Source organism: Fringilla coelebs, assembly GCF_963513975.1.
Source record: "Fringilla coelebs genome assembly, chromosome: 15".
NCBI lineage: Eukaryota > Metazoa > Chordata > Aves > Passeriformes > Fringillidae > Fringilla > Fringilla coelebs.
Genome location: NC_140041.1, coordinates 18,475,862 through 18,489,585, shown reverse-complemented (window position 1 = coordinate 18,489,585; position 13,724 = coordinate 18,475,862). Strand labels below are relative to the sequence as shown.

The 13,724-nt window shown below is 56.6% G+C and overlaps 1 protein-coding gene across 1 annotated transcript in view; it reads right to left on the bottom strand.

The window, feature by feature from the left end:
* Nucleotides 1-852: 852 nt before the first annotated feature.
* The window catches only part of KCTD16 (potassium channel tetramerization domain containing 16), a gene marked incomplete at both ends in the record, with an annotated part of 51,380 nt that continues 38,508 nt past the window's right edge, over nucleotides 853-13,724 (bottom strand). The window contains one exon of the mRNA XM_084215712.1: nucleotides 853-1,304. Coding sequence (XP_084071838.1) covers nucleotides 853-1,304 — 452 coding nt within the window. The remainder of the gene's footprint in view (nucleotides 1,305-13,724) is intronic.

Genomic DNA, 13,724 nt, shown 5'->3' with positions numbered 1-13,724 from the left:
TCCAGCATCCCCACAGCATCCCCACACAGCCCGGAGCCGCCCCTGCAGCCTTCCAGGGGGGTCAGCACGCCTGTAACAGCCGACAGCCTTGGGAAACACAGGAGGGACACAGCATCCCAAACAAACAGAATGTCTGCTGATGGCGACACAAACCCAGAGACTGCACCCTGCCCTCCACTGGGACACATCTACAGCGCCCCAGGGAGGGGCAAGGACTGGCAGGGGGAGAGGAGGGGGACAGGGAGATGGATTTCTACTGTTCAGCCCTCAAAGGCCTGGAGAAGAAACGGGACATCCACAGACTAAAAAAATGCTCTTTTCTGAGAAAGTGCAGTTATAAGGAGAGAGCCAGAAAATCTTTAAGCAATATATATTGATATATATATACATATATATATATACACAGAGATATATATACACACATATATATATGCACATATATAAATACACATGCTTAAACTGCCGGGGCAGTGCCGGGGCTCTGTGCTGTGCTCCTCCCTGCAGGCTTGTGCTCCGAGCAGGCTGCAGAGGGCACCGAGCCCTCCCACCGTGCCCTGCCTGCTCCGGGCTGCCCCAGCGCCCCTCGGGGCCGGCCTGGCCGTGCCCTTAAGGTTTTCAGCTTGTGTAAGACTCGGAGTTTACAAACAAAAGCGTTTGTCATTGTGCTTCCAGGACTGCAAAAAGATCGTTCCCCTACGACTAGAAATGTTAAGGTGAAATAGGCAAATTAGGCAGTACTAGAGATGGATTTTGGTTTTGGCGACCTAACAAATAGTTATTGTTGGGAATTACTCTTGTATCTCTTGGGATCTGGCTCTAAGGTAACGAGGTCGTGCTCTGCCCACCCCACACCTAAAGGTGGTACTTCCGCAGCAGTTCCGATTGCCAGGGGTGCTTCCTCTCGGGAAACCTGTCTGGGATTTTGATCTTGAGGAAATCCTGGATGCATTTTTCCAGCTCTTCCTCAATGGAGAGCTTCTCCTTCACCGCTTTCTTCTTGCTGGAGTTGGACTCGCGGGAGCCGGAGGTGAGAGTCCGGAGCAGGTCGCTCTTCCTGCGGATCTCGGACTGCTGCAGCAGCTGCACCGGGCCCTTCTTGGCCGGCCGGTCCAGAGTCTGGATGTTGGGCTGGCGTGTGACGGGCCCGCAGATGACGGTCTCCTGGGGAGAGCTGGCCTCGGACTGGCTGTCGCAGCTGGACGTGGACAGCTCGTTGCAAGACGTGCCGCTCTCGCCCTCCTTGTCGCCCTTGCCGTTCTTGCAGCAGCAGTCGCAGTGGGATGAGGACCAGCGGGAGGGCTCACCTGCAGGGGGACAGAGAGCCCGGGGTTACGGCAGCTCCAGACCCCCCACACCCCAGGACAGGCTGCTGAGCTCCCCCGGGCCGGCAGGGCAGCCAGGGCCACAGAGACCCTCGCAGGGACCTCCCCTGGAAATCAGCACACAGCGCTGGACAGCTCCCCCGGGACAGATCCCCTTAGCCTGCAGCTCCCCAGGACCAGCAGCAGATCCCCGTTACCCTGGAGCTCCCCAGGAGCAGCAGCAGATCCCTGTTACCCTGGAGCTCCCCAGGAGCAGCAGCAGATCCCCTTAGCCTGCAGCTCCCCAGGACCAGCAGCAGATGCCCTTACCCTGGAGCTCCTCATCCACCCCACAGCCGTGTGCTGTTCAATATCCAACATGGGCTGGAACCTCTGCAGAGATCCTCAGGGAGGAACCACCACTGGAGTGTCCGACTGAACAACCACAGCCGGAGCCCCCTGACTTCTCCAGACACTGTTTCTGCTCTGAGGCTCCAGGGCAGAGCCAGCTGGGGCAGCCAGCACTGCCAGCCTCTGTCTTGGCTGCATCACCCCCCAACATCATCCGCTTCCCCCTCCACACCCCAATCCTGCCTCCCTCAGAGAGGCCTGGGCACAGCCAGACCAGAGCCCTTGGGCACAGCGGGTCCTTCACGGGCAGAGCCCAGCAGGGAAGCCCAGGACAGTGACAATTCCCGATCCTGCAGTGCAGGGCTGAGGCTCTGCTCTCCAGCTGGAGCCCTGCCCAGCCGCAGCACTCCGTGACCAGGGCAGAGCTGGCACCGGGCACAGCGGCTCCGTGCCCACGGCAGCACAGCCAGCACGGACACAGCGGTCATGGGCAGCATCCATCCTCCCTGCCAGCTCTGCCCAGCCCTGCCCAGCCCTGCCAGCCCTGCCAGCTCTGCCCAGCCCTGCCCAGCTCTGCCAGCTCTCCCCAGCCCTGCCAGCTCTCCCCAGCCCTGCCAGCTCTCCCCAGCCCTGCCAGCCCTGCCCAGCCCTGCCAGCTCTGCCAGCCCTGCCCAGCCCTGCCCAGCTCTGCCCAGCTCTGCCAGCCCCGGACCACAGGAGGCACCAGCAGCTTTGCAGCCCTGCTCTGACTGTGACAGGGAGCCACGGGCTATCCCCAGTGTCACCCCCAGGCCTGAGGGTCCCTCACAGTGGGACAGGGGCTGGAGGAACAGCAGAGAACGGGGCTGGTCTGGCTGGAGCTGCAGCTCTGCCCTGGGCTGGCAGCAGTGACAGGGACACGAGGTGGCAGAGACACACGGTGACAGGTCACAGCTGCACCAGAGCTCCTCTGGGGCCAGCTGGGGAAATTTCCTCACACCATGGACTCAGGTGAGTTTTTGCTGCTCTGCCTCTGCTCCAGACCCCCGTGGAAAAATGGGGGAAAGGAAAGAAAAAGAGAAACAGGCGTTGGTGCCAATGGAGAGCCCCTGAGGCCGGGGAGCAGAGCCTGGGAAGGGGCTGTGACCCTGGGAGCCCCACTGGCACTGCCCTGCTCTCCTGTACCTCCATCCTCACCCAGCCAGGAACACAGAGCGCACAATTTCCAGGAACAGGCAGAAAACCAGAAGTCAGGAAGCCTCCTCATCTCCTCCCTCCTCTTCCTTGTCAATGATGCAGGAGTCTCTCAGTCTGGGAGCTGCAGGGCTACTCTCATTTACAGACTCACTTCAAAGCTGCCCTGTGTCTTGTCTGAAAACAGTCAATAATGGCTAAACTGAAATTTTTTATCCATTTCTAGGCTTGGACCAAGGCATTATGAGCTGAGCCCCTGTAAAACCCTGGCCCACGTGCTCTGAGAACACTGCCAGGAGCTGTGTGATTCCAGCAGCTCCTCATTGCAGCTGGTACCCACATCCCACAGCAGCGGGATGATGCTGAGACCCAGAGGTTTGTTCCAGCCAAGGAACAGAGCTCCAGCTGTGCCTTGAGCACCCAAACTGACCCCAGACCCCTGCAGGGGCCCAGGGCACTGCCGGGATCGTCAGTGAGCTCTGCAAGCCTGCACACAGTGCTCAGGCCACGGGCACCCTTCTCCCAGTGGGACCCACAGGCTGTCCCACTGTCCCACGATGGTGTGGGCTGGAAGGGGTGTTTGTCCCATTGCAATGGCCCTGCCACTGGCAGGGACAGCCCCACGGGCAGGGGGGACAGCCCCACGGGCAGGGGGGACAGCCACCACTGACCAGGTTTCTCCAGGCTGGCTTTGAACGCTTCCGGGGCTGGGGCAGGGCTGGGGCAGGGATGGGACAGGGCTGGGACAGGACTGGGACAGGGATGGGACAGGCACAGCTCCCAGGGGCTGCCGGAAGGAGAAGGGATGGAGCCGAGGTGGCAGCGGGGGCACAGGGACCCACCAGCTGCCGTCAGGCACAGCTACAGTACAGACTTCATTAGCACAAAACAAGGCTTTTATAAGTCAATTAAGACCTATTAGATGCTAATTTCTCTTAATGAATATTCACCAACAGTGGGCACACGGCGGGTGTGCCAGGAGCCAGGAAGGATTTGCCCAGCAATCAGCCCTGTGGCTGCCCCAGGTGCCGTGGCACGGGACGGAGCTCCAGGGGCCGGGCTGGCTCCGCAGGAGCCCCCTGCCCACGGGAACGGGGTGCCCCGGGTGCCAGGGCCGGCTGCAGCAGCACACCCCTGCCCTGGGGCTCCTCGGGGCTCTCGGGGGCAGCCAGGGCCGAGGGGATGGAGGAGCATCCCTGTGCCCCGCAGGGCCGGGCCAGGAGGGGCTGAGCCCGAGCCCGGCACCGCAGCGGCGGCAGAGGAGCATCGGCTGCCTTAACCACAGCTCCCGTTAATTAATGTCTAAATGCTTTGAGATTCTTAGATAAAAGTGGCTAATTAATTCTGGCCTGGCTTTCCTGCTTTCCTCCCTGATCTCAGCACATTTCTCTCCCAGTGCCCTAATTATAATAATTATTATTAGAAGCTTCTGAAGCAGCAGCAAAGCCTCTGATGTATAATTGACACACAAGCCAGCAGCCACCCAGTTTTCCCCTTCTCCTTTCCCTCTTCCCAAGCAGGCTGCAAGGAGGGAATGGGAAATCCCTGTGCAGGAGGACAGATGCTGTGAGAGAGCTGGGACGGAAACCAGACTGACAAAAGCCAGGGAAGAGTTTTCATGGTGAGAGATGGGCCAGGGACTGCCCCAGCTCACACACCTCTGATCAGGGTTTCAGTTCGGAGACTCTGAGCCTGGGATGAAGAACCAGCACAGACAGTCCTGGGGGCACAGGGACCCCCCAAGGGCAGCAGACCTGCAGGTACACTCAGAGGGGTCTAAGAGTGCCCCAAGGCTCTGTGCCCAGAAATGCAATGTTGTCACATTTCAGAACAAATGTTACAAATTCCCATTCTCCAGGAAATTTCAACATTTTCCTTTTTACTCCTCTTGAATTTGGGCTGAAAGTCGCAGCTCTGGGAGGGCGCTCAGTGGGATGGGACTGAGCTCTCGCACAGCTCTGCCCTTGCAGGCTCCTTCTCACAATAATGCTCCTTTCATTCCGTTCCTGCAGCTTGCACAGCCCTTTTTCCTGAGGTTTGTGGGCAGCCTGGGGATGGTGTCACGGCTGGGAAGGGACAATGTCCCCAGGCAACAGCCCAGACACATCTGGTGCCCTTCTTTGAGGCAGCCAGGGATATTTTCTGTATCCAGATGCTCATTTACCTCCACGTGTGTGGCTGTACCAACCTCCCAGCCCGTGATCATCACCTGAGCCATTTTCCTACTGTTCTCAATCCACTCTGCTCCATTTATGTTGTCCTCCTACCTTGTACTCCTTCCCCTGCTCCTTCTGCTCTAGGGCTTTGTGGTTGGTTTGATTTATTTGTTTCACGCTCCTTTTCTCCTTCCTGTCCCATGACTTTCACCTCTGCTCTGGGTTTTGCTGCCTGCTCCTCCTGTCTGTCCTCACTGCCGGGTGGGCAGGGCTGGCAGGGGGAGCAGCTGCCTGTCCCCCGTGCCACAGGAGCCCTGTCAGGGCTGTGCCTGCAGCCCTGGCACCCTCTGTGCCCCCTCACACCAGGGATGCAGTGCTGGGGCTTTCAGGCACAGCCCCGTGTGCAGGGGTCGGTGCCAGCTGGGTGTGCCCCGGGCTGGGACGGGGGTGCTGGGGCAGTGCCGGGTTTGGAGCGGGCACTGGGGCGTGCATCCCTGCGGGAACCGAGGGGCTGGGACTGATCAGAGACCAAGCTCTGCCTGGGGTTCAATAAATACATTCTGGCTCAGTAATGGGGCCAGATGTATCAGCAGAAATGCCCCTGTCTAAATAAAATTACCCAGGGAAAGCTGGGGAATGTGACAAACTCCGGGCACCGACAGCTCCAGCGCCTGCCCCGGACACCCCGGAATTTATTGGCCTTTATTTGCTTTTGGGAAGAAGCATCTGCAGTAAAATTTCAGTGAGAGACAATCCTGGGAAGGACTTGGCAGTGACAGGACTGGTTTGAGCCCTCCCATTTGTTCAGAGGCAGCAGTGAGTGGGGGAGAGGGATCGGGGAGAGGAGGGAGCTGGGGAGGAAGGGAGCCAAGGAAGGAAGGGAGCAGGCAGAGCCTGGGGCTGTTCCAGCCCCCTTAGGAAGCTCACACAATTTTTTACCCTTCTAGGGGCAGCCGGGGACACCTGGATGCTGCCATCTGATTTGAATTCAATTGAAATTTAAATTAAAATTTAAAATTTCTAGTTCAAAGTGTTTTCCATTTCAATATTCTGAACTTGCCAACTCAATATAAACCCCAGAACTGTTCCCTGGCCTGTCTTGCTGGTGCACAGTGATTTTCAGCCAGTGCCCAGCAGCAGCACACACACTTCCATCAGGAGTCTCCCAGCACACTGACATTTCACCAGCACTCCTGCAATCTTCCCTAAAGCACTTGGTTCTGGAAGTGAGCTGCTGCAAGGGCATCAAATTTGTTTGAAAATAAAAATAAGTTCCCCAAATGGTGAAGAAAAAGAGACCTGGTGTTAAAATACCAGAAGGCATATTAAATGAGCCAAAATATTTATATAGGGATCTTCTCAAAGTAACATGTGATGAAGTTAAAATTTGGAGAGGAGGGAGCAGCCTGGAGTGTGAGCAGCAGGACGGGGAGGCGCGGGCAGGGTGGGGAGCAGCTGCTGCTCCTGTCTGGGAGCTGAGGGCACCCCAGGCCTTCCAGAGAGCCCCTCCGTGGTCCCTTCATCCCCCTGGGCCGTGCAGGGAACATTCTGGGCTCTGCTGGTGCCCCGTGCAGGCCAGCACTGCACAGCCAAGCCTTCCCTGGGAGCAGCACCTGAAGGGATGACTCAGTGCTGCTGGCTGCCTTGCTTGGTGCTCCCCATCCCCAGGGCTGTGAACAGAAACAGCATTTGGCCATAGGACTGAGCCATTTCAGTCCATTTTCCTCTGGGAAAATGCTGTTGGTATGAAAACCTGGCACTTCAGTTTTCTTCTGCCCACGGCATTTGCTCTTTCTGTTCTGTCAAACAGCTCCAGCTTGGGTGAGTTTGGAGCACAGAGAACTCACAGCTGCCACTATTTGCATCTTCCTGCTTCCAGTTCTGCCTTGCCTCCTCAGTTTTAGGACTTTTCTGAGTATTTTTTGATTCATCAATGCCACATTAACCCAGGACCTTAACACTGCCTTTCCTTTTGCTCTCTGTTACTTTCAATTTGTGCTCAAGACCTCGGAAGTGAAGTTTGGTGGAAAGACAGCAGCCTGGGCTGAGGAGCAGGGGTTTCCCTTGTCCTGTCTGGATGACCCTGGAGGGACCCCTGGCCCTGCACTGCACACACAGAGCCCTCTGCTCGGCCAGCAGAGCAACAGCCACAACCAGCAGGGATCAGGATCAGGGAGGGAACCTCTCATTGAGGGAGATGCTGCAGTCGTGCATTAATTAAAGCACAGGTAGGACCGCCTTGCTCTGAAGGATCAGAAACAGTGCCCTGACACTGCCCCAGCTCTGCAGCAATGCAGGAGCTCTGCAGCAATGCAGGGTGAGGGCAGAGGCAGCACAGCCCTGTCCAGCCCAGCCACGGGCACTCCCAGGGCTGGGAGCCCACAGCCTCTCTGCAGTACATGGGTATTTCCTCACCCAGGTGGAGCCCCCAGTTCCCAATAAATGAGCCCCCTTTTGGACACCTGCTGTAATTAGCAAAGCCAGAGTGTTTATTGCTCCTGCTTCTCGAAGACCTGTGGGAGAAACTGCTGACAGATGGCTGGGGTAATGTGGGAGCCAGAATTCTTGAATTTTTGGAAATTAGAGCTCATGAACTCAAAAATGCTCTGGAGATCCGAAGCTATCATGTCAGCCTATGTTGTTCCAATTAATTGCAATCAATCGCTAATTGAGAGCTATTTTAAGACTTGTCATTACTCTGAACATAATGGAGAATAAATTGCATGCTCCCCTTTACCCCCATCACAAATGACATTCGTGCAAGGAAATCTCAGGAAGCAGAGGGAGAAAGAGGAGCAGGAGCTGGGTTCCTGATCTCCTCCTGTCCCCCTGGCAGTGCCACGGCTCAGCAGCTCTGGGTTCAGAGGGGCTGAGGGCTGGGACAGGGGGCACAGGCGATTCCTGGGGCTCCCCCTCCTGCCCTCCCCAAGGTGGCAGCTCTGACATCGCTCTGTTTTCATGGGCTGGAGCTCAGTTCTCTCCAAGATCCCTCCCAAGCCAAGCTCTCTGATTCCTGCCAGCCCTGGGGACAGGGAGCAGTGCTTGGAATGGGTTTGCTGGGGGCAGCACTTTGGTTTGGCTTTACAGGGCCCCAGATCCTAACAGAGCTATTCTGATGTGAGAATGAAATAACCCAAATGACTGCTCAGCAGCAGGCTGGGTGTGCTGCAGCGCTGGGCAGGCAGCCCCTGCAGGGACAGAGCTCAGGGACAGCCAGGCTGTCACTCACTGTCACCCTGGCACGGGCACCAGCGTGACAGGCTAGTCCCTCATGGCACGGAGGGAAATCCCCAGGCTGAGAGATAACCAGCTCTGAAACGAGGAGTTTCTGCTAGCAGCCAGCTAGTAAGGTAGTTTTTAATCCAGCTGCAGTTCTGCTGTCTTTTCATGACATTTTATTTTGGATACAGTTGGAACAAACCCAGCTCTCCTCTTAAAAGGCCTGAGTTTCACTTTTCCCCCCAATGATTTAATGCCATGCTCTCTTCCCTTTTATCTCCCACCTGGTCCTCATCTCCACCACAGATAAATCTGTGTCTCCTTGGTCCTGCTGGCGGCCTCTGTGTGCCACCATCACATGGAGAAATTCACCCCTTTCACCTCTCCTTTGTTCTGTTCTTGCAGTCGCTCCAGTTTCTCCTCTCTCATCTTTTACTCTCAGTATCAAGTGATCTGCTATTCTTGGAGTATCCTCCCGTTGTCCCTTTGTCTCTGCTCCAGTGCTGTTCCCAAAAGTCACCCTTGCCAGGAGCTGCTCTCAGGGCTCCTTGGCCAGCTCTCCCAGGCTCTGCAGTCCCCTTCTCCTCAGGGCTGCAGCTTCCCTTCCCTTCCCTTCCCTTCCCTTCCCTTCCCTTCCCTTCCCTTCCCTTCCCTTCCCTTCCCTTCCCTTCCCTTCCCTTCCCTTCCCTTCCCTTCCCTTCCCTTCCCTTCCCTTCCCTTCCCTTCCCTTCCCTTCCCTTCCCTTCCCTTCCCTTCCCTTCCCTTCCCTTCCCTTCCCTTCCCTTCCCTTCCCTTCCCTTCCCTTCCCTTCCCTTCCCTTCCCTCAGCAGGGGTTACCATGCTACCAATCAATAATTAAGCTGTATAACAGGGCTATCAATCAATAATTAAGCTTTATAGCAGGCAGCGAGCTGTTAAACACACAACTGGAGTGACTCTGCTGAAAAAGGCTGGTGGTGGGAGGAGTTTTGTGGAATTTAAAGCAAATATTGCTCAAGGTGGGCGAATGCAGCCCTGCTGCTCCCCCTGGCAGCTCAGGGGTGGCTGGGCAGCGTCCCAGGGAGGAGGGCACCCACTGCCAGGCCTGGCTGTCTGCAGGGACAGGAACCCCCCCCCAGGAGGGTCTGCAGGGACAGGAACCCCCCCCCCAGGAGGGTCTGCAGGGACAGGAACCCCCAGGAGGGTCTGCAGGAACAGGGACACCCCCAGGAGGGTCTGCAGGGATAGGAACCCCCAGGAGGGTCTGCAGGGACAGGAACCCCCCCCCCCCCCAGGAGGGTCTGCAGGGACAGGAACCCCCAGGAGGGTCTGCAGGGACAGGAACCCCCAGGAGGGTCTGCAGGGACAGGAACCCCCCCCCAGGAGGGTCTGCAGGGACAGGAACACCCCCCCCGAGGAGGGTCTGCAGGGACAGGAACCCCCCCCCCAGGAGGGTCTGCAGGGACAGGAACCCCCAGGAGGGTCTGCAGGGACAGGAACCCCCAGGAAGGTCTGCAGGGACAGGAACCCCCAGGAGGGTCTGCAGGGACAGGAACCCCCAGGAGGGTCTGCAGCTCCCCCGTTCCTGGCACACCCACCCGGCTGGCACAGCTCAGTGCCCGTGCTGGGTGCCACCTGAAGGGTGGCAGAGGGCCACAGCCGCTCTCCCAGCTCTGCCAGGGGTAGCCCAGGCCCGAAAGGAGTCTGTCCCACTGGGACTGGCCCAAGCCCCGAGTGAAGCAGCAGGGAGCACACCTGCCCAGGTGACAGGAGCAGCCTGCAGTGTGAGTTGTCATTTCCTCCCTGCCCGGTTCAGCCCCTGCTGGCACTGTCCCCGGGCTGGCTGGCAGGGCAGAGCCAGCAGGAGCAGCTGCCTCTGGCTGGGCACAGTGACATGATGTATGTCCCCATTACAGAGGGACATGGAGCGTGGCGGCTGCACCTGGGCACAGGGACAGGGGCAAGGGCAGCAGAGCAGCCAGAAACGGCTCTGCTGAGACATCCACTGAAGAAGATGCTTATGGAAACAATTACTTTGGAAATTACTTCCCTCTTTCCTGCTTAAAGCCATTACTGATCTCCTAATTAGAGGCTGCTGTGAGGGGAGCATCAGCCTCCTCCCCAGACAGTGAGGGGTGGGAGAGGGAAAATGGCCCCAGGGTGTCCCAGGGGAGGCTCAGATTGCATTGCTAGGGAGAATTTCTTTGCTGAAAGACTGGTTAAGCATTGGAACAGGCTGTCCAGGGACAGGCTGGAGTCCCCACCCCTGGAAGTGTCCCAGACCAGGTTGGATGGGACTTGGAGCAACCTGGAATAGTGGAAGGTGTCCCTGCCCATGGCAGGGGTGGGACAAGTTGATATTTAAGGATCCTTCCAACCCAAACTGTGCTGGGATTCCGTGGTTCCACAGGCAGGGTTGGCCCAGCAGTGCCACAGGGCGTTCCCAGTTGATTTATCCCCTGGGATGACAGTGGCATTTCCCCCAGCCACAGGCACTGACCAACAGCTCGGGCCTGGCTGCCTTCCCTTAGCCCAAACCAGCTGCACTTTCCTGCTCACCTCCTGAGGAGCAGCCTGTGCTCTGGCAGGGGCAGCAGAGGGTCCTGCTGTGGGCAGCGGTGCCAGCCTGGAGCAGCAGGGACACGGGGACAGCGGCTTGTGCCCCTGCCTGGGCTGCCTGTGCCCTGCCCTGTCCCTGCCCCTGTCCCTGCTCCTGCTCCTGCTCCTTCCCCTGTCCCTGCTCTGCTCCTGCTCCTTCCCCTTCCCCTGCTCCTGCCCCTGTCCCTGCTCCTGCCCCTGTCCCTGCCAGAGAACCAGGGAGGGCTGAGGGCCAGAGCAGCCGCTGGTGATGGATTCCCTGGAGCACAACCACGGGCAGAGCTGCTGCTGCTGGCCGGGGAAGGGAGGGATGCTCGGAGCCTGGAGCTCTGCAGGTGGAGCTGAGCTCTGCCTCGGGAAGGGAGGGATGCTCAGAGCCTGGAGCTCTGCAGGTGGAGCTGAGCTCTGCCTCGGGAAGGGAGGGATGCTCTGAGCCTGGAGCTCCGCAGGTGGAGCTGAGCTCTGGGTCGGGGCTGGCTCTTTTCTGGGACTATCAGATATCCCTTTCCATAGGGGCACAGGCTCCGTTTTTATGAGCTATTTAAGACACCCTCTCTGGAAGTTTTCTTATTTTTTCCCTGTCTGAACCTCATAAACTGGGCTTCTGCTCTACAGAGATAAATTTGATTTATGTGAGAAACATTCCCAGGCACAGTGGGCTTTGCCTTAAACCCCGTATCTCGCTGCTCAGTGCTGCTGTGGCTTAGCTTGGTTTATTTGCTATCCTCTAAGTGGTGAATTGAACTTTCAGAAATGAATGGTTTGGTTTATCTGATTTAGCATCTTGAGCAAAGCACTTTTGCATCAAATAAATGCAGGCAGTGGGAGACCCTCCAGACACTTCTTTATTCCAAGCATTTTCAGCACCGCTTTCAAGACCAATTAAGTAACCCATGCCTGGGCAATCCGAAATGCTCAGGGATCAGAAGCTTTTCCCCTCTGCAGAGGGTGTGAGGGGGTGAGGAGGGTGCTGAGGCGGGGCAGGGGCTGCACCAGGGTGCTGGGCAGGGACCCGAGGGCCCCAGCTCCCGGAGCTCCTCTTGTGCAGCATCACCCCAAAGGCTCCTTCTGCCTGTGCAGGGTCTGGAGAGGATAAAAGCAGAGGGCAGGCGAGGCTGAGGTGCCCCATTGCTTCTGAATTCACATAGGGATGCAGGCAGGATGGGCAGCTCCTGAACGTGGAACAGGGCTGGACATCTCCAACCTCTGGGATTCTGGGACTTAAAAATGGAAGGTAATTACAGAAGGTGGATGCACGGGGGGCATCCAACACCAGCCAGGAAATCAGCTGAGCTTAGCCAGGCCCTGCCCATCCCTCAGACAGACAGACAGACAGACAGCTCTATGGGAGCTGTGCTGGGTTAGGGAAGCAGAGCCTTCAGCTGCTCTAAATGGCTTCAGACACCTCCTTCCCCCCTTCCCTCCCGGGCCCTTTGCCATCAGATCAGCTCCAGAAACGGAGCCATTGGGTCAGGGAAGGAGCTGGTTAGGGAGTGAGGCAGCTCTGGGCACCAGAAAACACAGAGCCCCAGCAGGTCCCTGCAGCCCCTGTCCTGACAGACAGACTGAGCCCAGCAGGACAAAGGGGTTTCTCTGTGGGAAGGGTGGAACCCCCAGCAGCCCCCGGTTAAAAGCCCTCCCTCAGCTCTCCTCAAGGACAGCCATAAGGAGATGCTCTGGAGCTCGTTCCTGGGAGTCATTTCTGGAGGCTGACACAGGGAGCAGCTGCTCAGGTCTCACCTATTGCTTCATTTCAGCTTTATCTGGTGAAAACCAAATGCTGCAGCCCAGTTCCTTTGCTGAGGAAAGATAAATTACACTCTAAATGCATGCGTGACCTGCTGGTCAAGAGGCTCATTGTGGTGTTTTATGGCCATTATTTATTGACCAGCTCTGAGGTCTGAATCTGGAGCTCTCAGGACCAGGCTGGAGCTTCAGGGGGGACACACTCAGCCCTGGGGGCAGGGTCTGTTCCCCAAGGCTGCATCAGCCCCATCCCTGCCTCCCTGCCAGGATAACCACAGTCCAGCCAGCAGAGAACTCACACCTGAGGGCTGAGATGGGCAGGATGAACAGAGAAAAAGGCCCAAACTATAAATTGAAGAGTGCAAATGTTTCAGCTTCAGCCCAACAGCTGAGGGAGAGAGAAAAATAGAAACTATGCTGCGTAAGATAATTTTTTTAAAGAAAGGACTCGCACTGAGATAGCAGCCATAGGACACCTGAACCTTGCAGAGAAAGAGAATTTATTGCTCCATTATCAGAACAAACAGACTTCTTCCCACCTCACTCAGCCCTGAAAACGCCATCAGGATTCAGAGGAAGGAGCTGACAGTGCCCAGACAGAATCCTGTGTGTATGCCCCATGTATGAGCTGTATGAATATGCAACAGGTTATTGCTTTTGAGGGTTAATCCTCTGTTAATGTGGGGCCTTTTTTGGGCTTATTTTGCCTGAAGTCTGTACCCAGACGTCTGTAACTCTTTGTTTCTGTTGTCTCATATTGTCCTAATTCAAATTGTCCAAAATGTTTATTACTCTAATTATATTGCTATTTTTATGACCATTTTATTACTAATAAACTTTTAAAATGTTAAAAACAAGTGATTGGAGTTTTTCACAGGGCAGCTCAGCAGCTTTGTGCCAGGAGGAAACACCTTTTGTGCCAGGTCAGGGTCAGGGCTCTGGGGCCTGGGGTGCCTCTGGAGGGTGCTGGGCCTGGCAGGATTTATCTGTTCGCTGGGGCTTGATATTGTATTTCACTCCCACATTTAACCTATTGCCTTCAAAAAATGGAGCAAACTCTTACTCAACGTGGGAGATTAATCTGTAACACAAAATATTTAATTAATAGAGTGAAATTTCATTTCATGGGTACTTGCATTTGTGCTGTGATAAGCAGTAGCCGGAGATCGGGGATTCACCGGCGACAAAGGAATCGCTCGTG